Source organism: Lepisosteus platostomus, chromosome 17 (assembly GCF_059453375.1).
Source record: "Lepisosteus platostomus isolate fLepPlt1 chromosome 17, fLepPlt1.hap1, whole genome shotgun sequence".
Taxonomy (NCBI): Eukaryota; Metazoa; Chordata; class Actinopteri; order Semionotiformes; family Lepisosteidae; genus Lepisosteus; species Lepisosteus platostomus.
The window spans coordinates 12666418-12692152 of NC_142627.1; the positions used below are offsets into that span (position 1 = coordinate 12666418).

General features: G+C 35.3%; 1 protein-coding gene across 5 annotated transcripts in view; it reads right to left on the reverse strand.

Annotated features, from left to right (window-relative positions):
- Positions 1-4125: 4125 nt before the first annotated feature.
- Positions 4126-25735, reverse strand: part of aplf (aprataxin and PNKP like factor) — a 41619-nt gene continuing 20009 nt past the window's right edge. For 2 of the 5 annotated variants that reach the window (XM_088609916.1, XM_088609917.1), the window contains exons 7-12: positions 21042-21214; positions 17754-18079; positions 15608-15733; positions 10606-10652; positions 10263-10304; positions 4178-5661 (exon numbers count right to left, since the gene is read on the reverse strand). In XM_088609916.1, the coding sequence (XP_088466042.1) occupies positions 5450-5661; positions 10263-10304; positions 10606-10652; positions 15608-15733; positions 17754-18079; positions 21042-21214 (926 nt within the window). In that variant the 3' untranslated portion in view covers positions 4178-5449. Of the gene's footprint in view, positions 5662-7427; positions 8773-10262; positions 10305-10605; positions 10653-15607; positions 15734-17753; positions 18080-21041; positions 21215-25735 lie in introns of those variants that run through there. The other 3 variants (XM_088609919.1, XM_088609918.1, XM_088609921.1) reach the window with 3 other exon arrangements.

Consider the following 25735-nt stretch of genomic DNA (forward strand, 5'->3'; position numbering starts at 1 on the left):
ACAGGTTATAACAAAACAATCGTTGTCATGCTTAAAAAGTTAATTTGAAAAAGAATATCAGGGTCCAAACTCAGTAATGCATCCTTTTCATGCTAACCAATGATATTTCATTAATGTAAGATAGCATTCTATCAAAAATGCCCACATCTTGTATTAGGTATTATCACGTTGTAGAATAATAGTCAACTTTTTTCAAGCTGTGCTAATTAGCCAGGTTTTCGTTGTTTGTGCAGCATTGTCACCTAATGCTTTTCTTTGTTGTCTAACAACAGAAATTATTTTATTTAATTTAATCAGGCCAGGCTCCAGGGTAAACTAACAAGTGCCTGTCAGCTTCTAGACAATATAGGCCCACTGTGCAAACTGCAGACTAAGACTGCTGTGAAATATAGACACTAGAAAGATATCGTACTCTCCACATTCATGTTTCTTATGTAGACATACAGTAATTAAGCATCATGCTTAGAAAGCTGATGTTCACATATGATCCAAATGGCTGCCTGTAGGCACATTATTGTTTGCCAGTCAGTGTAGGGCATTCATTTCAGTTCCAATCAATCTTTGATACTCTCAAACAATCACATAAAGTTTTATCAATTACATTTTCAGCAACTAAACATTTTATTTCAGACATTAGTACAAAATCTGAACAAATTACGGACCAATAAAACTTAACACAGAATTACAAAATTTCTGTTTGTCTCCTTAGAAATCTGAATTTCTTAAACACTCCTTCTTCGTTACCACTTTTCTTTCAAAACATTGGCCCATTCTTATGGCACTGGATCAGCCTTTCATCCAAGCTGGAACTGAGCTAGCAATTAGCAATAGCAATTTCCTGACCCTGAGGAGTTCCCCCTCAGTTGTTTTAAGGAAACCCTCATCTGGACTCCCTTCACTGTTGGGTTGTATACTGTCCGAATCTTTTCTTTCTGAAATTCTGCCTGGAACTCTGAGTTCTGAGCTGGGAGCCCTCTTTGTCATGGTGTCAACCGGATGTTGCTATTGGCTTAATTCAGATTTCTTTTCTTCCACCAAGACTGTTATTACTGTCCACATCAGACATCTTACACATCCTTAATTGCATTGCCATTTCACTCCACGTCTATGAAGATAACTTTCTTTTCATACATCTGTTTCCATCTAATGTCTCCCATTATTTTTTTAACCTTTACTGACAAGACCTTAGGAATATATGGCACACTACTAAGTAACTGCCTTCTACTCTAGTGTTTTATACACAATAGGCAAAGAGGACCACCACCATGCTCTAAAGCACACAACCTAGATGGATGTTCATTCAGCTCCTGTAATTGTACAGAATCATCCATTTAATATTCAGCAAATGCACATGTGTGTGTCAAAAAAACACAGCTGGACATTAGCAGTGCAACAGTGGACTAAAGAAACAAAGAACAAGGCATTATGATTCAGAACAGCCTCATTATTCACTGTAAATTCTAATTTAGAAATCCAATTTGGAAAGTCAGGTTCCTTTCTAAAGCCTGGATTTGTCCCATCATTCTCACATTTCTGGTCTGCACTGAGATAGAAATCACAAGTGAGTTAAAGAGGTCAAACATGCATAAGCCTCACATAGTTCATTTCAGTTCACTTCTAATTTGCCTAGATAATACCTAGTAATGAAAGGACACTTTCTTTTAATCCTCCTATCTCTAGAAAACACAAGGTCCTTGAAAAAAGTAATCCAATAATATTTTTAAATATATTTTAGAGCAATATAAATTGAGTCAATATTCACAACGGTATTCAATAATCACACTTCGTAGGTGACCCTGGAGATATCACAGTAACAAAGGATGATATGATCAAGCGCTCGATTAAAAATGGATATTAAACATGCAGTCAAACATACGTACAAAGACATAATAAAATAGTCTGGGAGCTCGCCCGGTCAGAACTGATGACCGGTGACTCAACAGAAGCTATAACTCAAGCAGCGTAAAAGGGTAATTTTGTAACATTGACTTACTCACTAAAGTGTAGCTCAATGACACACTAATTTAATTGGTCTCATATGTAATATGCTCAAGAATGAATGTCTTTTTTTCTTAAACCCACCACAAATGCATATTCTTTGAGACATAAATTGGACCATGCAATTCGTAACTCTAGTAGAATGTTTAATAAAGTTGATTACTGATTTCTTAGTTCTTTGCTTTTTTAAGTAAGTGGATATAATGAAATTATATTAGCAACCCCAAAGGAACGTGACTACAGACAGCAACACACATGTTAAACGCACATTGTAATTGAATTGGAATTCTCCTTCTCCCATTATCTTATTAGCACAAAGCTTGAATTAAAATGGAATGTTTTTGTTTAATCTTAAAGGATTAATAATACCTGTGTCAGCAGCTAAAGTGTGAACATTCCAGTGCAGGTGAAAGTATCCAAAAAGAGTGATTAATGAGGATTTTTACACACTAATATTAGCATGACAACTGTAACAGACAAAGACTGCACTCACTGCGGTTGTTAGCTGTTGTTTAACTGTGCTCCTTGTTCAAACAACTGGCAGTAACAACACACAAATTTGTGTCACAACCACTGCATCTATTTTTGTTTCTTCATTTTGAAAAACGTACAATAAATACCTTTAGTCCTTCCAATAAACTAATTCCTAATCTTTAACTGCTAAATGGACACAGGTGCTGAAGATCCAGTATAATTAAGAATCATCTGGAACAGAGACTTGCATTCTCATGCAGCTTTCTATCAAATTTTGTGGTGGCTGCTGCAGAGAGCAACAAGCTTTACTAAAACAAAGACCTAGTTTTAGTTTTTTAAGTGTCATCTTTTTCTACCTCCTGTTCCCAACACTGCTGCTGGGGGTCTGCGCTTTTAAAATGTTTGAATGTCCGATCGTATTTTTTATAATAGAACTAATGCTGTGAATCATATGTTGTATATGTAAGATCACTTGCGCCATCACGGCTTGATTTTAAATTTAAGAAAATATTAACTTTTGAACCCATATTAATCTTATTGGGGCACTTTCTCTCTCCTGCAAACCCGCATTAGGACTACAAAGAGAAAGCTAAATACTACGGTTAAAAACGTTTACATTTTTTAGTATCAGTTTTCCTCCCCAGGGGACACTGGCTTGCTTTGCAAGAAAGCAATTTGTGTAATTATTTCTATGGAGATAGATGCTAAGAATGTGAAATCTGGTTAACTATGAAGTGAGGCCGTGCTTTTTTTCATTATCTACCCATTCATCATCTGGATCATGACGGCGTGGAACCTAATCTGGAAGCAGATTGCACAAAACAGGAACACAGCCTGGACAGGATGGCAGGCCCTCGCAAGCTATGCACCAGGCAACACACGAAGTCTGGAGGATCATTTAGAGGCGCTCATTAAGCTAGCCAGCATGTCTGTGGACGGTGAGAGAGGAAACCCATGTGAACATGAGGAGAACTATATAGTGTCCCAGTCTCCTGTTCAACCCAGGAGTTGTTGAGATGCAGAGCTAACCACCATACCATTGTGCTGCCATGTTTCTTTCATTTAACCTTTTAATTATGCACTAACGGCAACTGAAAACCTTTTTTTCTGTCGTTATCAAACGCACTACAATAAAATGCTTAAAACATGCGATTTGGTCCATACACAGCCCGGAGTGAGTTGCACAACACTGAATTCTTTATTTTACGACATTAATAGTAATAGAGTAAGCATGCGAGCTATAAAGAGAATAGTGGTTAATTCTATACAGAAGAGAGAAAATGAAGAAAAGGTTTGTGGATTAAAGCTCTATGGCTGAAATGTTGTGCAGATTTATCTTTCTATTCAGCTTTAAATTAATCTTTACTTATTCCACTGAAGAAGTACATACCCATGATGAATATAGACCTGACTCTTGAGAGGTGCAATATCTACAGAATGTGTTAGCTACTGTAATTAGACATGGTCTGCTTGCACGGTCTACCTCCTTTTTGATTGATGCTGCTGCCGTTTCTTTAAAAAACTTTTTAGACTGTTCTAGGATTTGTAGACATCTGTTTCCATTGTTTTGCAATTTATTAGCCGTTATTGTCCTTTAACAGTACATCGGTGCTTTAATTGTAACAGGAGGCCTATAAAAACATCATGAGGTCATTTTTTCCCCCTCATTTCACCTTTTTATTCTGATCACCAGTGGAGATGCACACAAATGGAAACTTTGAAATTTATTTTACAACAATATAAAATACACTGAAAAAAAAACTTCAATTTACAAAGGAAAATAAAGTAATAAGTGCAGATTAAGAAGTGGTCTGACAAAACATATTGATGGCAGTTTTTAAATGCAGCTCTACAATAGGCTACTTGTTCTCAATGTAACATTTCTAAGCCTGAAGACATATTTATAGCAGTCATAGGGCATAAACTCAATTCAGTCAGACAATATTTGTTTAATCCCACTCTATTTTGAACAACCATCGACTGTATTAGTACTACGTCTAGTCAGTTAATAGAGTGTAGAACTAAGAGCAGACAAACACCTTTTTTAATAAGAATGAATATATTCCATTTTACCTGCAGGCATTGAATTCTTATATACATTCCTAAATGAATTAATTAGCACATTTATCTACTTTAGGAGGGAAAGGGTGAGGGAGGGAAGACACGTTAAGAATGGCATAGAAAAATATTTTGTTTTTCTTTTGTCAGTTCTCCTTAACAGTGAGTAAAGATGATATTAAAGCATTATTTGCAGGCTGGGCTCTCTCTGCTTTTAAAGAAAAGGGACGTCTACAGCCCCCCAGGCACCTGCAGGCTTGCAGTGATGTCAGTGAGGGATGCACCTCTCCTCCAATCAGCACTCAGCACTGAGTCACTACATACTATATCCTGTAGCATGTCAACAGATCAATGAGCCGATGGGTCTGCAGTGAGTGGTCGCTGTGCGTGGAGATGTAAAGAAACCATCTGAGGTTCCAAAAGGGGTGGGCGCATAGCAAAAAGATAATTGGCGATTCTGTTTTTAACAAATGTCAATCCTGTTCCGGTGATGTTTTTGTTTTGCAATATTAATATCTTCAGCTGACTCTCACGTAAAAACAATCTTTAAAATTATTTTTAAATTTAAAAATAAATTGAGCAAAATGAATCTTTACCATTTCCATCTTAAAATATTTTGCCCTATTATCATATCCTAATTATGTACAAAACAGGTTTAAGTACCCACAAGTCACCATTTTACTTTAAACCAGATTGTAAATTTGTATATGATTGACTAGATTAGAAAACAAAGCATACAGCTGCCCTTCTGCTAATAACTGCACAGTTTTAAGAACTGCTTTCTGGTACATGAAATTGTAAAAAGATAGAGCAGTATTATAAGATCCACAAAACATATTATTACAAACGATATATACAGATATATCAATTCATATTTTGTTAAACATACAAAAACATAAAAAGCAGTAGTTTTTCAGATTCATTTTTTTCTCCCCATAAACTCCTTAGCTTCTTTGCTTATAGTGTTTAGATCCTCTGCAACACTGTCATCAGAATCTGGTACATAGTCAGAATCCTCATCACTGTGGTCAGAGTCCTCCAGCTCCTCATCGTCGATGAAGCTGTCATTCAGGTCATAGTCATTGGGCTCCCCATCATCATCATCTCCTGCCAAAGCACTCTTCTTACCTGCTGAAGACAAGTTTCCCCACACCTTGAAATCAATACCTTTAGTAATTGCTTATATCACTCACTTATGTCTTTTTAAGGCTTCCACCATGATAATCCCACAGAATGCTCCTCCTAACCAACAAGACCTACCTTAATAGTCCACCTATTTATACTCCGTAAAACAAACTACTTGTATTTGGACGTTTTCTGACGGGAGAACATGCAAACTCCACACAGTAGCATGCCCAAGCTGTAATCAAACGCTGGACCTTGGTGCTGTGAGAGAGCAGCCAACCACTAAACACCTAAAAAGTATCACACTGTATATCAGTGTTTCTCAACCTTTTTTTGTACCAGGTATCATCTCCCTAAAGTCCTTCACTGCTGAGAAGAGCTTAGGCTGAAAAGTGGTCCACAGCAAGAATACAATTATACTGTAATGTCACTTCTACAATGAACTTGTATACTTTCATTACAGCAGGGACCAGTCAGAACTGCTCCATGGACCAGTGCAGGTCTGTGGACCAGCAGTTGAAAATGTGGGCTTTGTCACACCGGTCAGTGCTACTATTGAAAAAGCAAAAGTGCTTAAACTATGGGCTGTTATTGTACATCTGTAGCAAACAAAGGGTAAACCAAATTGTCACTAACAAAATGCTAAAATTATATAGTGGAATTTTGTTCAACTTAACAACTTAAAAAAATAAGTATTTATGTCATTCATCCCCTGTGTGAGGGCCTAAGCACTAGAATTTGCCACAGTACTGTAAGTACTTTTCATTAGGCTGTTGGAAAAGGTGAAAATACGTTTTTCCATTGATTTAAGACTCCTGTCAAAGCTAATATATACACATGCATGCTATGCAGGTAAGACGCTAAAAGCTGCTGAAATGCTGTATTTAAACATTTTCATCTTATTTCACACTGTCACAGTCATGTTTAAAATGGTTTTATATCAATCACTCTGTATTCTGCAGAGATGAGGCAACATAGCTATCAGCAGATCTTTTTTCTTGTCTCCCTGGATTCCCTGAAGTGGGCTCCATCCTTCCATTATGAGAAGTCTACTTATTCCTTATAAGGGTCTTGTTACACAAGAGCCTATCCCAAACGTATAGGACATATGAAGTGGCCTAAGTGCACAAAATTAAGTTTCCTATGCTACTGCACTTAAAATCATCATCCTCTTCAAGGGGAAAGAAAAACTCAGCGCAGTTTCACTTTCAGTGTACTGAATGTGTGTATGGACGCTCAATTTTGTTTTCTTGGAGAAAGGGGGGGAATCACATGTTTCTCACTTTACAGTAGACGGCACACACCCGTGCAATACGCCTCAAGCTCAGAAACTTAGCAGAGATTTAGGATCACTCTAAACCCTGCTCCCCCGAGACCCGAGAACTCCAATACTGCACCAGCAATTGCTTTGTCACAGAGGAGTGTACTGTATGCATGATGCCTCTGTATTGTTTCCCTGAATGTATTCTTCATCCTGTAAGCTGTTTTGTTTTATCGAACAAGAACAGACCTCGACATACAGTATGTAAACAATAGACTTTCAATACTATCCATAAATGCCTGGCTCGCTTGGCTTCAGTTAATGCTATAGATTACAGTAAAAACTGTATTGTTAGCACCAACCAATGTTTTTACCTACACTTTTAATAATGTTAATGAGATAAATTTAGAGGTAATCATGCATTTTCATTATGCTTATCCATTGAAAAGAGTCAGAAATTACCTATTGGCATATGAACATCAGCATGCAACAATCCTCATTTCTGGCAGGGTTTTTGTTCAATTCATTTTTAATTAGCATTTTTAAATTAAAGTTCATTTTCATCCATGTAAACCTCTATTCATTCGTCCACATAATTTTTTGAACAAACACAAACACATTTAAGCTGTTGGCTGCGTTTCTTTAATGAGATTCTGGAAACATGGTGCTCGTTGTCTCGATGAAAGTCTCTTTGCTCTGCAGGCAGAAACAATTTCCTGAATTTTACAGAGTGTGTTAAGTACATGGCACTAATGAGTGGAAAGGGAGTATTTGACACATTTCTGCATGGAAATAATAATGGAGTAACTAATGAAACTCCAGTAATGGAGTTGAATAAAAATGATGTTGTCTGGTATGAATATTTTTTAATACTATGATTTCTTAAAACTTTTGTTACAGTACCTAAAAAGATGCCATATGAATTTTTGTAACCTAAAACACATGGAACACCATTTTGCAAAAAATAAATGTAAGAATTGTGCATTATTAATTTCTATATTAATAAACACAACAGGCTTGGTTTCAAGCATAATTTCATAATATAAAAATGGAGAAGTACAAGCAAAGCTTTGTAATCACTTTTGTTAACCGCTAAGGAATACAATGAAAAACTCAGAATAATAATCCAATTATCACCAAAATACTTTTTTTTGTTAGTGGTTTTGTTTCATAGAGCATCTTTAATAAAGTTTCATTAACCAGGCTGGATTTTATTAGAAAAGGGTCACTCTCTGAGAATTGGTTTCTGATTCAAAATGCTGACGGCTGGTCAAGATGGTAACAATAATTGCATCATGTTTCACATGCTGCTTTGTCTCAGGAACTGATGATTTATTGAGTCTTTAACCTTTCACCACTTGAGTGTGCGCAGAATGAACACTTCCTCATCTGTGAATATCTTGTAATGAATTGGATTCACTTCAGGAAAATTGAGCTGATTTTACAATTTGTAGCAATTAAAATACTTTTGCACTGGTTGAGGGGAATCTTTCGAGGTTATGCTTTGATGCTTGGTAATTTTTAATTTATTAATTTATTAAGACCTTTAATTTATAAATAAAAAAAGATTTTGTGACCCCCTCACACTACAAACCTATAAGGTTTTCATCATGTTTACTGCAAAAATATAAAGATCTACATATTCAACTGCAGTCCACGTGTAAATGAACTTTAACTGGTGTTCAAAAAGGAATAATTTTATTTCAGTATCTTAATAGCAGAAGCCTGGTCTTTTATCAATGATTCTTTTCTTCCAGTCTTCAGTATTTCCCAATATCACATCAAAGATCTCTGTTGCCAATTCACACACCACCTCCAAAGTGGAAAGGGATAAGTCTTTTATCTTCAGTGGAAGCCTACAGATAAACATACTGTAGTGAAATGCAGGAAAATGAAAAAGATTCATGCTTCTGTTTACTGAAGATGAATCCTAAGTTCTTACAGAAGCTATATGGGTGATAAGGCACAGCTGAAATAAACTGTAATGCAAGCTCTTTCATCTTTCATTAGTCAGAAGATCTATAACTACAGCTAACATTTAGCCATTTCTGAAGAATTACAAAATAATTTTGTTTTCCATGTTAAGAAAAGAAAAAAAATAATTTTCTTCTTTAGGAGCTCTGTTTACTGATGGATGAATATATGTTACTTATTGCTTCCTTTGAATTTTACTTATACTGACACTACCTCAAAATACTGATGTGATACTGAAGTTTGTAGATTTTCCTAAGTTTAATAAATCATTAAATAAATGTTTTCATATACTCCTGTTAGGAAATGTGGATATGTATACACTATACACTATACAGAAATCCTTCTCTCAAGCTTTCAATTATACTGAAACCTGTTTGTTAAATGCCCATAATGGAAATTATAAAGAAAAATATGAATACAGTATATAGATACTGTTAGAAAAAAATAAAAACATGCCTTTCACTTTCAGATTCATTTTATATTTTAGAAATAGAAAAAAAAATGTACTGCAAAAAACAGGTTATGATAAAAATGACATCCTTTCATCCTAACTTCAAAATTTGATATTTTTACACAAATTTACATGGCATAGTTGAAAATCAAATAATCTAAAATAATTTGCACTTGTCACACACAGAGTGCACACACTTCTGTCCAGGCTGTCTGTCATTCTGCCTCATTATTTTTTGGGTCCAACAATGAAGATGTAAAAAGTGAATATACTGTGACAGAAGACTAGACATCCCTATGGTGGAAGTTACATATAAAATTCACAATATTACAAGTGAAATGTACTAGTGTGTTATTATCAATAAGAGTGAAGATTTTTAGATTTACTGCACAGTCTGAATCCTAGTGGTCCAGAAATGAAAATAATTCAGTGGCCTCTAAACCACTAATATATGTACTATGAGAAATTAATATGTTGTCTTACTACAACATGATCATGAAATGTACTTGTAGTGCAATAATCCTTAGAAAATGCCAATTTCAAAAACCCCAAGTTGTTTCTCTGTATATCATGGACCAGTGGACAGTTAATTTATTTTTGTCAAGAGAAGGGTTTTTCATGAAAAAATGCTGCTATCATACTTGTTTGAATTGAACTGCATTAATTTTGGAATCCTTTCATGACTGTAGCATTTAAAATGTCTCCTTTTCTGTCTCATAGTTCCTGTGTTTTATCCCCAATATGAGATTCATCTTCCCCTAAACTTACTTTAAATTAGTACAGACAATACACTGTATTTCTGAAAACATACATCAAAAATAAAACAATAGAGTGAATACAGTATGCTGTATCTAGCAATTAAATTCAACAATTGTTTTTTGAGTGAAGAAAATTGGTTTTGAGAGAAAAATGAAGCCATACCTTTTTGGATGCATTTCCTTTTTGGTCTCCTGTTTTCAGTTTCTATTAACAGGAAGAAAAATTAAGAATATGGATGTAAATAATAAAGCCAAACGGCACTTTTTATTGAAGCATTACTATTTATAAACCAAACAGTCCTTCCCTACTTAAGTTCTAATGTTTTCATTTAGGAATGTAGCACATTAACAGAAAGCAAATAATAAAAATGTTTCTCATACAAAATGAAATACAAATGAGAACACGGGGCTATGATGGAAAATAGATTACTTAGACATTAGAATGCCTGATACGTTTGACACAACCTTTTCATTTGCTGCTGAAATGAATAATTATTTGTACTTACCTGAAGCCTTAGTGTGTCTGTATTCTTTCCTGTGTTGTGGGTTTTTCCTGAAAATATTTGAAACCTAATGTAAACTGCATGCTTAAAAATCAGCAATGTCAATAACAGAACTCTAAAGATTAAATTTTAAAAGTTATACTATGAGTCATGTCTTCCAGTAAAATTAAATTCAAACCACTGATAGACTTAAAGTCATATCTAAAGGCAGCCTCCTGTGATGTGGACACAATTATTTGCGTTCTTATTATTTAAAATGTCCGGTCTTATTTTTAATTTAGCTTTTTGTCATTGTTGCCATCTCCCCTCTATTTTGTAGGCTGTAATTTTAAACATCTTTTAGTTTCTTTTGTGTTTTAGTTTGTCCTATACTCTATTTGCTGTCCGTTTGCCAAAACAATCTCATTATAAGTGCAATTTCAAATCCCATGAATATAACCTGGAGGGTTTGTAAATACTTCCAGGACACTACAAATGAAGTTTAAAAGGCAGACACATAAAACAGTTTGTATGACAGGTGCAGCACAAAACACAGACAAATAGTTTTTGTACAATCCACCTCGACAGCATTCAGCCTTCACCAATGCTGCCACACAAAGCTTCCAAACTCAAGCACTAAAACTGAGTTATTTGCTTGCCATTACTGATTAATTGAAATACGATTTTTTTTATTGCCTTTAACTGGAATTTATTTTTCAACTGAAAACTTCATTCCACCAGGCAGCATCCAAACAATTTCAAATGACTACCATGACATGAATACAAATTAAACTAAGGGGTTTGAAGAGCCTAGCAAAAAGCACTACATGCATGGTAACACCGTGCTTTTGTGTAGCATTTGCACACCTGATGCTCAGACACACACAGATGACAGTTGTGAAGAGAATATATCAAGCTGACACAAGCCAGCTTCCCAATCTGTTTAATTTACCTAAATGTTTAACTTGCATATCAAAGAACTGCACGCTGTTCATCTATTACTGCTTCCAGAATTTCCACTGCAAAGGATTTAAAGGAGAACTATTTAAAGTTATTTAATTTAACATTCACACCCATACTAAAAATGGCTGCTGCTGATTGTGATTCCACTAAGCAAGCGACCCTTGGTACCTCTATACTCCAGTGAAGTACTTCTGGGGGCCACATAAGAAATAAACTGTAAGGAACAAACTGTACATCAAATACTGATAGCAGTGTTGCTGCGATACCGGCTTGTACCCACTGCAATCTCTCAGCTTTATAATGTCCATTCAGAAGGTACCTGACATCAATCAGAGAATTCCTTAAGATTGCATGTTTTATCACACAAAGGAAAGAAGGTACAAGCATTAAAAGGCGTATATATAGACCGTAATTTTTTCCTATAAAATCCAAAACTTTAAAGCAATTCCCTTGTACTTTAGATCGTACCTAATATGTTTGCTTCTCCTAACAAACCTGACTTTCACAAAACAGAAAAAAAACACTCACTGAGATCAAAGCACAAATTCAAGGAGGTACAGGGCAGTGGCAGCTGGATCACGGCCAGCATGTCCATTCGAGCTCTTCAAGGAAATGTATGAAAAGCTCTTCATGAAAAAGTACGAATGCTCATCTTAAAGAGATAACGAGCAGGTGGCTCTGTGCGATATTAAAATAAAGGAATATTTGTGCTCATCACAAAGAGAGGTGTATTCACTGGTGCATTAAAGCCCCGGGGTGCACAGTTTACTTTAATATACATGGTAATAGCAGAGGAACAGGAATGGCAAAATATGACTTCCTTCTTTGACTCGGACCTTTTGTGCAGAAAGAAAAACTGAACGGAACCTGTGAACATTTAATTAAGGAAAAATAGGCTTTTAAGAATTGGATGTGAATTTTAAGTATACACCAGGCAAGAGGTTTTTAATATTAAGGTACAAGTCCTGATATGACAACAAATTATTGTGCAGAGATCTTGCTCTAGTGCTTCATATCCCTTAATTTAAACATCTTTAAAAATAGAAACAAACCCAGCCATCACTTCCTTTAAGCAATTTAAAGACAAATAATTCAACCAAATAAAAGATAAAAACTGTAAAGTTACTTATATAAGGATTTTAAATGAATCATGAAACCAGCTATGTGCAAAAGTGTTATAGTTTTTTTTTTCTGTAAGAAACTGTTTAATTACTGCAGATGCATTATTTTTTTAATTGCATTAAAAAAAGTTTTTTACCCATAATATTTTCTTAACATACATTTCTGTGATTAGCCTCAGATTACAAGAATTAAATCACACGAACATTATAATGGGCATCGCGGTGACACAGTGTTTAGCATTGCCGCCTCGCAGTGCTGGGGCCCTGGGTTTTTGCTGTGTGTTCTAGTTTTCTCCCACAGGTCGAGACATACTGGTAAGTTAACTTGCTACTGGGAAGATTGGCCCTGGTGTGAATGTGTGCAGGTCTATGTGAGCACTGTATATTGAATAAAGAGGTTAGATGATGGGTGGATAGATTAATTATTATCAATATTTCTGAACACACCATAGTTCTCATCTACATTGTCTCCGCAATCTGCTTCTGCCCGTCTTCAGTAAAGACATTCTCTACATTTTAAACCCTGATGGTTCGCTATAGAATTATGACAGAACCTCTGCAGAAAGAGCTATAAACAATGACACAATGCAAGGGCACGATGACTCACGAGGTCACGGAGGAAGGAGAACACTTTTTTTTTCAGTAACCCCTTGTCACTGTCAACAGCCATTTATTGATCGCCTTGAGTTTCTGCACTTTAAATAAAACCTCGATTGAGGCCGCAGTTAGAGGAAGACTTGGAAAGCATTTTACCTTTTTTTTAAATGACAAAATCATCTTTCTTGCACTTCTGCTGACTGACAATAGACTTTTACGATTTCAAATACAATGAGGTAAAATCACTTCTCTCAATCAATTATCTTGAAATTAGCCGGCAGAAATTAGACACCATCAGAAAAGTGGAAGGTCAAGAAAAATGACACAATGGCATAAAAAATAACAGGTCACTTTACTTTTTGACTGAAAAGTAAAGGAATAACTGGTACTGCATAAAGCTATTAATTAACAATAAAAATATAATTACTGTCAGTAGCTAAGAGCTTTTATTTTTTTAGAGAGATTCAGAGGTTATTTGAGACCTGTTACAAAAAGGATTTTGTTATTATTTTTCAGTGAACACTTAAGACAAAAAAAGTTCTGCAAATTCAGGAACATTCAGTCCCCAGCAGAGAATGGACCGTGTAACAATAACCTATGCCCTAAATAAATTCCCCCAAAAGCAGCACAGATTTAGTAAAGTGTTTTTAATGAACTTTTGCAATTTAAACATACACAGGAGATTTTTAGAACATACATAGGAAATTCTATTCTTTGATCTGTTACACACATTTTCTCTTTCAAATGTTCACAAAAGCACCTTTACAATACATAATTTCACCTTCTCTCTCTTTAAATGTACCATCATGTTCTCAGAACTTTACATTTGATCTTGTCTCTATGCATAACACACAAATTAGAAAAAGTTTGTCTCATTTCCACTGCACAAACCAAGTACAAAGTACACATAGATGAAATGTAAGGATTTCCATACAAAGCTTATTATCAGTACACATACAGATCTGAGATGCTTTATGCTTACTGCTTAAAGCAGTTACAGGGTATCTCTACTATCTATCTCTACTCAATCGCGCAATAAACAAAGCAAGAACAATTCTGGAAATTAGCAAACTGAAAAATGAATTGCTGATCTTTTGCACCTCATATTAAGAGGTACAATGTGTTAGGTACTACCTTTAAACCTTAACACATGTAGTATTACAAGGCACACACAATGCTCAAAGTTAAGCATTGCCATCTTTTGTTTATTCTCCTCTGAATTCACTTTCTTTCTAGTAGGTGTGTAAGTTTCATTAAGGAATCTTGCTACACTATGGTGCAGCTAGAAAGTGCATAGATAACGCAAATATATACTATAATGCTTCTCAGAAGACAGATCAAAGGTCTATGGTTGACTGTTATTAAGAAAATGCCCCAGAAGTTAGAAATATTATTTCAAACACTGAACATCCTCTTTTCTGATCTGCACTGTCCATACTCTTTTAAATGAACAAACACAAATGTGAGCTTTCCTTTGCATTTGCTCACTTGTGCACAGACCTTACAAAATTGTGCATTAAGCACGCAAAAGTAGCACTGTGTGAACTTAAAGATGCTTAATATGTGCCTAAGCTTTCTGAAGTGGAAATCTGAAAAGCCACCTGCTGACAGAAAAATTAGCAGCTTCGTGATCTCCTAAACAATATGTAAAAGACAAAAAAGCCTAAGATGTCATCTTAGGTGCAGTTGCAGAAACGTAGCTAATGAAGCAAAAGCAAAAAATAAAACAATAAGGTACAACAACATTGAGGGCAGGGTCTTGAGATCATTAGCAATTCTCTTGTTGACCTCCACCTTCTAAGGGTCTGAGATCCTACTTTTGCCTTAAAAATATAAAATTCATTGAGAGAGGCATCTTTTCCTCCTGATCATTCCTCCACTCACACCGTAGGGTATTACCCATTTCAAAGCTGATACTAAAGTACACTAGTTCTTCGGCTTTCAAAATTCAAGTTCTGTTTAATGGCTGAGGTCTTAAATACAACTTCAGGTCAGGTTAGCTTGTTCAGTTTAATTGGTAACAGGCCACAGCATTTACACATCACTACTGTACATCACATCTAACTTCACAACTATGAAACTCACTTAAGTAATAAGTAATATACAGTATCAATAGAATGGGGACAGTTTGTGGTCTCATCATAGAATCTTGCAGATGTTAATTCCGAATTACTTATAGGTGTGTTGACTGTTGTGCCAGGTTAGGCTACACTTTGTATACTATTATATGGTATTTATAAAGAAACTGAATAGTTTCTTTATAAATAGTGCAATAAATTCCAATCCCAATTTTGAAGCTTTGAAAATATGCACTAGCACATAATAATGCATTACCTTTTCCTCACCTGTAACAATCTGTTCCATATGGACATTCTGGCCGGCAATCACTCGCATCATCACTCACTGCCGACTTTTCCTCATAATCGCTATCTCCCGGATGGCTGAATTCCTGAAAATGCACTGGATTTTTCCTAAAAAGAGGAAATAAAAAGACTCATGACTGGCTTCAATCTGATCTGGAAATGTAATTTTCCAGCAAGAAATCGGTTTGGTTTGGTGATGCTTACATGACAAACTGGCTCACTGTCTGAACAGTTCATTGTTAATTATTGTAGAACAATCTGTGTTTGCTGTATTGCTTAGTACTCCAGTAACACAAGTTTTTAAGAGGGAAGTAACTGAAATCTTCAGACAAAACGTGCTGTTGTTTGTGTTGTCAGTGGTCCAGTCTATTAATTGGAAGATGAGATGGTCTGTGTATTGGGAAATTGACTTCCACCTTTTTTGAATGAGGCTGGTTTCAAATATAAGAATTAAACCAGAGAATCAGAATAATACAATAATGAGATAGGTGATAGTTCCACATTTTGAGCCTCCTCTTTTTGCATGAGTGCTCTTCTCTACATCTTATATTATTAATTTGTGTGTTAATGGCACACAAAGAATTCCAAATAGTGAATTTTGTGTATTGATATCTACACAAAGGCTTCCATGGCTATTGATGTCAAAGTTGCATTTAATCATTTAATTCCTTACCTCCCACCGTGTTGTGTGCAAAATTTATTTTTATAATTTTTGAATTGTCTTCTTTACTCATGCCTCTTTTCCAACATGAATGAAAGATGTCTGTAACAATTTCGGCTAGGGTAAAAATTGTTGAACGCTGCAGAAATTATAACATTATATTTAAATTTCTCCCTCAGTACATCTTTACAAAAACATTTAAAGAAAAGGAGCATTATTCCTTTAAAATTCCAATAAGATTCATAGCTTTGTAAAAGCCACAATGGGTTAGCAATGTTAATGAAGGTTAAGGCAATGTTAATAAAATGTAATAAAAATTGATATGGTGCATGAATTGCTTCCTATGATATTTCATTCCACAATTCTATGTATGCTGTGGTATTTATCTATTGCTTTACCACAATATGTTGGTATTTTTTTTATTCATTCATCTGCAGCTATTTTATATGACTAATTTTATTTACATTCAAAATATTTCAACAGAACAGGCTGAACAGCCTATGCCTTTTAACACATCTGTTATTTTTCTGTAATAACCACAGAAATGTACATCATACAGAGAAAACTGGAAATGAAAACTTTCAAGCTAATTTAAAAGGATGTTCCACAGATTAAAATTAAATTTCCATTTCATACTTTGTGTGCTGATCTCCTTACAAGACTAAAACATAAAACCAAACTATAAATAAGTACTTTTCTCTCCTATAATAATAAATTACATTCATAGTATGTGACAAATTTAACAATAAAGTTGTTTCTACAAGCAAGAAACAGTTACATGAAGTTGTTATTTGATAAAATTCTGTGCTCTGGATTGTTCAATTTGGTGTGAAGAGCAATAACTAAAATAAGCATAGCAGCCTTCAGAAATAGAAACAAAATCCCATTTTAAAATATTTATGGGCTCTTAAGAGTTCTGTATTTAGAATATTTGAAAGCAAACCTTGGCTTTGATTTTAAATGTAGTCATAGATTTTCTTAAGCATGGAAACTTTTCTCCATTTTCTACAGTTAGTGTAACGTAATATTCTTAAAAATCCTGACAGTGCAGCTAAACAACAGGGAGGCTGTCATCTGCACATGATTTTCAGGCTGTATGACACATCCAGAAGGACTCTGCCTTTAATGTAAGTTTATATAGTGTCTTTTAAACGTACATGGGCACTTTCACTCAAACTAAACTCTCAAACACTCTGCCTGCTATCAAGCTTGGGTTGTGATCATGGAAACTTAGGAAAATGTTTTGTGAAATGAGTCTTGCATATCTTTTTCATAGCTGTCCAAATGAGAAGCACAAGCTGAAATCTTATTCCGTATCCGGACTGATGAGAAAATGTGTTGACTCATTTGTTTACTGTTTTTATTTTTCTGATGCAGGGTATCAGATGGGTTAAACTGAATGAGTTTTAACTGTGATTAAACAAAAGGAACGTCTGATGTCTCCAGCTTTTGAAAGCTGCCATTTACCTGTAACAATTTGTTCCGTACATACAGGGGTTTCTAGGCTGTTTTCTGCTGGTCCCGGCCATCATAGGGCTTGCACTCCCAGATGAGCCTGTAGCTTTGGGAAGAGGTCCCTGGCCTTTGCGTTGTAGTGGTCTCTGAGATGGGCCTTCCTTCTCTTCGCTGTCACTCAGGTCCACTTCTCTAGACTTGGAATGAGGATCGGACTTGCCAGCTGGCACATGGCGCAACTCCTCGTCGTCACTGAGCCTCCCACTGACCTTGTCCGACTCTTCAATGTGCTCGTCCTCTCCTCGGATTCTGCCGTTATCCGCCGCAGAAGAGGTAGCCTGTGGATACAAATGTGCTTCTGATTACAAACTGTTCTTTCAGTGGCTTAAAGAAAGAAGCTCTCAGATCTGCCTCAAATGCAACTGGCATTGGTAGCCTTTAGGTTTACCACTGTCAGCCAGTATACGAGTTCATATACAGTCTGACTCTCACTCCAGTGGGGAGACTGACCTTTTCTTGTTCAGCTATAGGTCTGTTTATATATCTGGGCACCTCTATTATAAATGCAATAAGCTAAAGTCTCGGACGTATGCCTATTATGCCTCCATCAAGAACTCCAGGTGTTCCAGAGATATCTGGAGAGAAAACAAACTGACTGCCTAAAAATATTTATGACCTTACAGAATTTCTTTTTGTGGCTGGTGCTGTTGGACAGATATTAAAAAATGGACAGTGTAGCTACACAGAGATCTTATCTTCAGTTTAAGAATTTTATGACATAGGTCCTAAATATGCCTTATCTACACCTTTTTATAACAATGCACAGTCATTAATGATATGCTTGCTTTTTAATAAAAGGGAGATAACACAATAACTTTATATTGCTGGAGATGCATTTAGCACAGCAAATTGCTAAAGTGATTTTCAAGCCAAATGCACATAGCCATACTTGCATCTGCAGATACCAAATAAGTAAAAAGAAAATTGTATAATCCGAAATTGCTAATGAAGCAGGGCTCTTCTAGATTAAGCACAAAAACACATAACAGACAGCAAAAAATCACTTTTAGATCAAACTGAATGTCATTATGGGGCATGGATTCAGTTTTTGAAGACGTATATTATTCATCTATCCTCAATTTCAAAAGAGGCAGTCTGGAGTCCTTCCCCTTTGCAGGGGGGAAAAAAAGATTAAATGTTTCTGAAGGTTGTAGTCATATGAAAAGGAAATAACTTTAACCAGAATGCAGAACTGTTGCTTTTTAGATGGTCTGTTTCAAATCATAGACTCCTGCAGGCAAAGAACAGCCTAATTTGGGGATCAGAAAACATTAATCTTTTTAGTTTGTCGTTTTAGTACTTGACCAATTGCATTAAGCTCGGGCCAGTGTGCTCTTGTTTTGTTAAGAATTGAGCGTGGTTACAGCTGAGTAATGGATTGTCTGAGATATCAGCATAGCGGCCATTCTAATAATGTAAGTAACACAATGAGTTAAATGAGCTTCATAAAGGTACCAGGATTATTATGCATCTTGCAGAACAATTCAGCAGGAGTTATTACACAGGTCTTTTGGATCAATACATTTGACATGATTAAAAAATAAAAAATACACACACTACACAAATGCAGCAAAGTTATACTTGATATATTATTTAACTTTTAAAAAAACGTAAATGAATTAACATATAATCCCGACCCATAAAAGAAAGCCACTTTGGATGTTTGGAAGTTGGGTAGACACCCGTTATGAACTGGACGTATAAATGCATCTTGACAGCTGTTCGAAATGTAATAGCCTTCAAACGCCTCATTAATAGGTTTCTAACGCTTTCCCCGCAGTTATCAGTTTGAATTAGGGGGCTTCATGACAGGTAACACAAAAGACGATGATGAACCCTGTTAGTTTTAAAATATCATTTCAAATGTAAGCACAGAAAAATTAAAGGTGGACAGAAAAACAACCACAGGCTTCAATCATATACTGTAATTGTACTATTGGAGTGAAAACACTCAATTGAGCTGAGGGCTATTTCTGGGTATATCAATGCAATGGTTTTGCTCTAAATGACACTGCAGCTGCAGGTTGTTTTGTGATTTACAACAGAATACGATCTATGAAGCATCATATCTCCAGTTACAGTACAACAAACCAGGCCTTTGTGGTTACAGGCACTGCTGTCAAATTAATCTGACTGACACTGAAAGCTATAGCTAAGAGAATCTTACATGGACTGACTTCAGTCATTCTTGCAGAATCATCTTTTATAAGTTTTACACTCTACAAAAATAAATTAAGTTGCAGCTTCCTGGTGCAGCTGTTTTCTTTTTCTCTAATTTTACACAATGAAAATAAAGAAGAAAAATTATAAGAGTGTCGTGTCATTAAAAATAGTTCTGTGGTTTATCTTAAATATGATTGTAGGATGGAAACCAAGTCTGAACCTTTAACCTACAGTAGACTAAAAATACTAATATTGTACAAGGCTTAAGCATCTCACTGTTAACAAGATACATTCCATTCAACAGATAGGACCACTTTACATTCTCACTTATATTTATGTCTCTATTGACCCATAAACCCTTTACACAACGTGGATTAGAGCAGGTAGAGAAAGGGCATTATTGATATTACTCCACAAGTGCCATAATAATCAAACAATACCCACCCTGTCCTTTGGGGTCAACCACAGGAAGATTTGACATTGTTAAAGCAGAATATTGTTTGAACATCAGGATTATGTTCACTTCTCAGATGGTTTTATGTAAAAATCAAAACAGCAAAAACGTGTGGAACCTGGACCCACCGCCCAAAAGAACCAAGTCTGTCAGTCTGTACTTGTCACAGCTGCAAATCAGAGATTACTCTGGCTTTTGACTGGCTCTTCATTATACAAATCATAATGCTAATGACTTTGTTCAAAGGAGAAGATATCTAGTTCACACATTCAAAATGCACCTTTGAAGCTGAAGAATAAATTTACTAAGCCTGATAAATCAAATTTAGAAAATGTAAATTTGGGTTTTTATTTTCGCACTTCACAGAAGATAACAGGGGCAAAAGGATGGGAGAATGTGACAGTTTATTTAGCACACATAGGGGTTATGGCCAGTTTTCATTTTACTAGTCTCCTCATTGATATTTGGAGTGCATGAAAATTTCATTTTAGATGATTACTATATTTTCTCATTATTTCCAAAGGTTGTATCAAAGTTCTTCTACGAATGTAGACACATACTGAATGACTGAAATACCTAGCTCTTTTGCAGGAATGTACAAATATACTGAACCAGTGAAATACCTGGCATTTCTCTCCCTGTACTTCCTCACACTTCTTCCTCTTTGGCTTCCTGCCAGGTGATGCCCGTCTTGTATCAGTCTCTTCTATGCCCTTAGAAGATGTCAGTTGACTCCGACTTCCAGTGCCTTTCGACTGTTCAGGGCTTAGTTTGCTTCTACCTTGTTTTTCTCCTCCTAAAAAGAAGGGAAGAGACTTTTGTTTGTATTAAACCCTACACATGAAACAGAGTCAGCTTGTGTTGACCATTAAACTACCTTCAGTAGAGAGGCACTCCACCTGCTTTAAAGAACACACCAAGGATTATTTTCAGGGCACATTAAAGGTTGGACTGACCAAGGAGATTCACCATTTTCCATTTCAACATTGAAACATGCAGCATCACCTCAGAAAAAAATCAGTATTTGAAAAAGGAGTGAAAAGGAGGACAAAGAAGGGCTGTTCTTTGAAAGGTAGTTTAGACAGGCCTCAGAGTGTAGGAATTGAAGAGGTCAAGAGATGTTGGGCAGCAATGCAATTTAGTCAAAATGCAAGTGGAAGAATAGGTTCACTTTTGCCCAAAGAAGGAACAAAAATTCTGATAATGCCCATGAAGTGGTTATATGACTCAGAGAGAGGCATTAATCTTGTTTGTGGCTTATAAAGTTCAGTTTTACGAAACATTTTACTACACAACCGCACCAATCATGTCTTTTAACGTAATTAAGACATCTGTTATTTTTCAAATGTGCAAGTAAATATTTCTTGTTGCCCTGGCAACAAAATCTAAAGACTTAAGATAACAAACCTTCATAATTTATTTAGAAAAGTCCATTATGAAACATGTCAATGAATAACAAGATAATTATAGTTTAGAAGGATTTCACAATTCATTTTGTTTTAACAAGGTGTGTTTTGTGCCCTATTTGAAACACAAGAACATCAAAAATATTGAAATTCAAGCTTTTTAAATGTCATACTTTGTGACTTCCCACCTTCACTAAAAAGCTTGATCCTTTCTTAACCATAATGTAGGATGATGGAATGTGCATTTCAAGTGACTAAAGCAGGAGATTTCTACTGAAGATTACTGTCAAATGAACTGGTCGAAATGTTAATTCCTAGTTGGAAAGCAAATGCAAAAAGGTCTCCAAAATCTGAGACAGAAAACTAAATCAGTCCTGCTAGCTGCTTACACTCTGTTGCCCTTTTAAATAAAACCACGTTATCCCTCCTTGTGTCCTACACTGCCCACCAAACATAACACCTTTTTTTACTTTTCAGTTCACAGTGGCCTTGACAAAACAAAAGTGTTAGCTATCCAGACAGTAATCAGAAAAAAATATATATAATATTTATTTTTTATCCTAAGAAGTTAAATATTAAATCCTGTGTGAGTCAATTGTAATACTAACGTCAAACTGATAAAAGCTCCCCTTGAGTGTTTCCACTAGTGAAGTTTTTCAAAAGCCAACAAGTATTAAACAGATAACCATAGAAAGCTTCTGATTCTTTCACTAAGAGCAGCTCGAAGGAAACACAAACATCTAAGGATGTTTGTGCAAAGCCTGAAACTATTAGTCATACTACAGAACATCAGCTGTAGGTAAGAAGTGTTCTTTCAAGGATGGAAAGCTACAAATATAGCATACTCATTATCAATATCTTGCACCCTATTCTGTACATTCATTAACAGAGCTTTTATTTTTGGCAAGGCATTCATCTTGTCTCTGGCTTGCTGTGTTAATGAATGGTTTAGTCACCAAGCAAGTACACAAGGATTGTGCCAACCACACATTTTGCTAATGTGCTCTACAAACAGCCTAAATGGCTAATCAATCACAATGCAGTTTTGTACTGTATTAAAGGTAAGAAAGAATAATGCTGCCTTCAATTGTGAAAAGCAGCTGAGCACAACTTTCACCTCAGTGACAGTCCCTTCAAATGAGTACCCTGTTTCATTAATCTATTAAGACCTCCATTAACACAAGGTTTAACAAAAAAGAACAATAAAATCACCATATTGCAGGTTTTTTTGGATAACAAACCCAAACAGTAGTATAAACATGATTATTACATTTTAGATTCATGACATTGTATTCCACCCCAAACAAGCTGTTATTGAGGCTAGCGTAAACTATCATGCAATCCATTCAGAATACAGAAGTAATTACTCCATAGACAATAGGACAACACAATTTCTGTGGCAGACTTAAATAGATCTGATATAATTTAAATCAGCTAAAATCCTTCCACACGAAATTGGAAATATGAAGTTAAAGATCCAATTTACAAAGCACAACAGAACAATTTAGTTTAAATATGGAGTGTGAGAATCAAAGATGGAATTTGTAACAGAAGAATACAAAGTGAAAATTTTAGATCCTGGAAAGTAATTGTCCAAAAGGAATCATAACATTAAAACAACTTTCTATTATATAGTAAAAACAGAAAGAAAAAAATACCATAAACATCCAAAACTATGAGATCTCAATTAGTCTCCTCTTCCATTGAATAGAGTATTACTAAGAATATTTCTACTAAATTAATGTTTAAATTATTCTTAGATGTCTACAAGAAGTCAAGCAAATGGGAAACCATTCTGGAAAGAAATGAATTTATTAATTGATTCAAAACATCAGTCCATTCTAAATATAAACATCTAAAATAAAACATCTCAGATCTTGATAGATTATTAGGCATTCTCATGGCTAAGATTCAACACCTTGTAAAAGCCCTCAAATTTAGGACTCAGTAAGACTATATTTCAGGAATATTATTTCAGGAAAACTAGGATACAGTCAACTAATGCAACAAACATTGACATGCAAAAAAAGAGATCACAAAGAAGGCCAAACAAAGAACATTTTGTGAGTCCATACTGGATAAATGGAAAAAGGCAGTGTGATGGATACTGATGTGAAATATAAAAAGCATGCATACTGTACATTGACTCCATTCTGTCCCTGTATATGCTATGTGCTGTATAGTTGAATTACTGCACGGTATCTTACAGATGTATAGAAGCAGTTTTATTCCTGAGCTTTAACCTACAAAATCAATTACTAAAAGATCACATGTAAAATGTTATTTTAATTCAGTTTATGTTCAAATTAATCTAAACAGGTGCAAAAATCAATGGCAAATAAAGGTCATATAGCTGAGATGTAATAGAACATGATTTAAATGAATGAACAAGCCATCGCTAAATTGTCCAATTAAACATAGATAGAGGTTAAAAGATTTGCACCTCCTTTGCCACCTTAATTCCTCACAAAAGATATATTATCTTATTAAGAACTCAAGCGTAAAATGCCACAGAATGACTAACCTCTGTTTGCACATGGATTCTCCCCTTGTTGTGATAACATCAAAACCTATTACAATAAATTAATCACACTTGCACCTATGCTGGACAGTCATTTTGTATTGTTCTTCTCCACCGATCTTTAAATGTAATATTCCTCTAACAAAGGAATTATTAACTCATATGCTTCAAACACATTTCATAATTACATTTCCACCTGGGGAAATTTTACCACATGTATTCTATTAACATCCTTCTGGATGGGATGGGGGTTTAGGTCACGCACAGGCAGGAACAGTACAGACACATCCCCAGGGCTGGATGTTATTAGTTCATTATTTCTGATCAGTCAAAGCTTGGGCAGATGATACAAGCTTCCAAACCACGTAACTCCAACAAATGAGTCTAATCAGGAAAACAAAGATTAACCACTATGTAGCAGGTTTTGTTCTAGTTACAAATGGCAGTCAGAACTGCTTGTTCAGTCAAACAGCGACTACAGTACAGCATTGACTGCAGAGTAATAGTACATTTCTGTCAGTGTTCATCTTTAACAAACCCATGCCAAATGATCCTGCTTACGAATATGTAGAAAATAAATAAAATGGAAATTTAAAACAGACGAATCACGTGCCATGTTTTAATTTAAAGCGCTAAAATACAACATTCAAGATTATAATAAAATGGTTTATACTGGTGCACAGAATTATTGCATCACTCAGATGCAAAATATTGAATTAAATACATTAACCATACAGTAGCTCTCAAATCAAATCCCACAAAATGTGGACAAAGAACTGTTATGAGTTTTTATAAAAAATGTGAGACACGGACAAAATGAAAAACCTTAAAAACGTAGTATCGAGTATGTTCTCCCTCAACATTAACACAATCCAGGCAGCACTAATCCTGAAGTCTGATCATTAAAAACATTGTTGTCCTTTTTCTGCATTTAGCCTATCTTTAGTTTAGCAGCATTGTGGATTTAAGTTTTAGCCAACCACTTTATAAAGCAGACCAGAGTTTGGTCACGGATGTCAGTTAGAGACCTGTATCACGTTAATCACATTGACAGCTGTCTTCATTACTCCAGCAGGACATGGTTGTATCTTTCTTGTGTACTTGTGTTTACTTAAATCTCTGAAATTTCTGATTAGTTATTTATACAGAGTTTTAATCAGCTCATTTCAGCAATGTTAATTCTTCGAAAAATCAAACAAAACTGGCTCAAGTTCTGCACTTGCATAACAATGCGAGGTGCTTAATCTTGTTATCCTAAGAAAAAAAATCGATTCAATCAACTACCGCATCGTCTCAGTATTTACAATGCAAATTGCACTATGATGATGTGGCTAATGAGATTTTGAAGTAAAACGCAGACCATCGTGTTTTTGCTGTGCTTCAGTAGGTC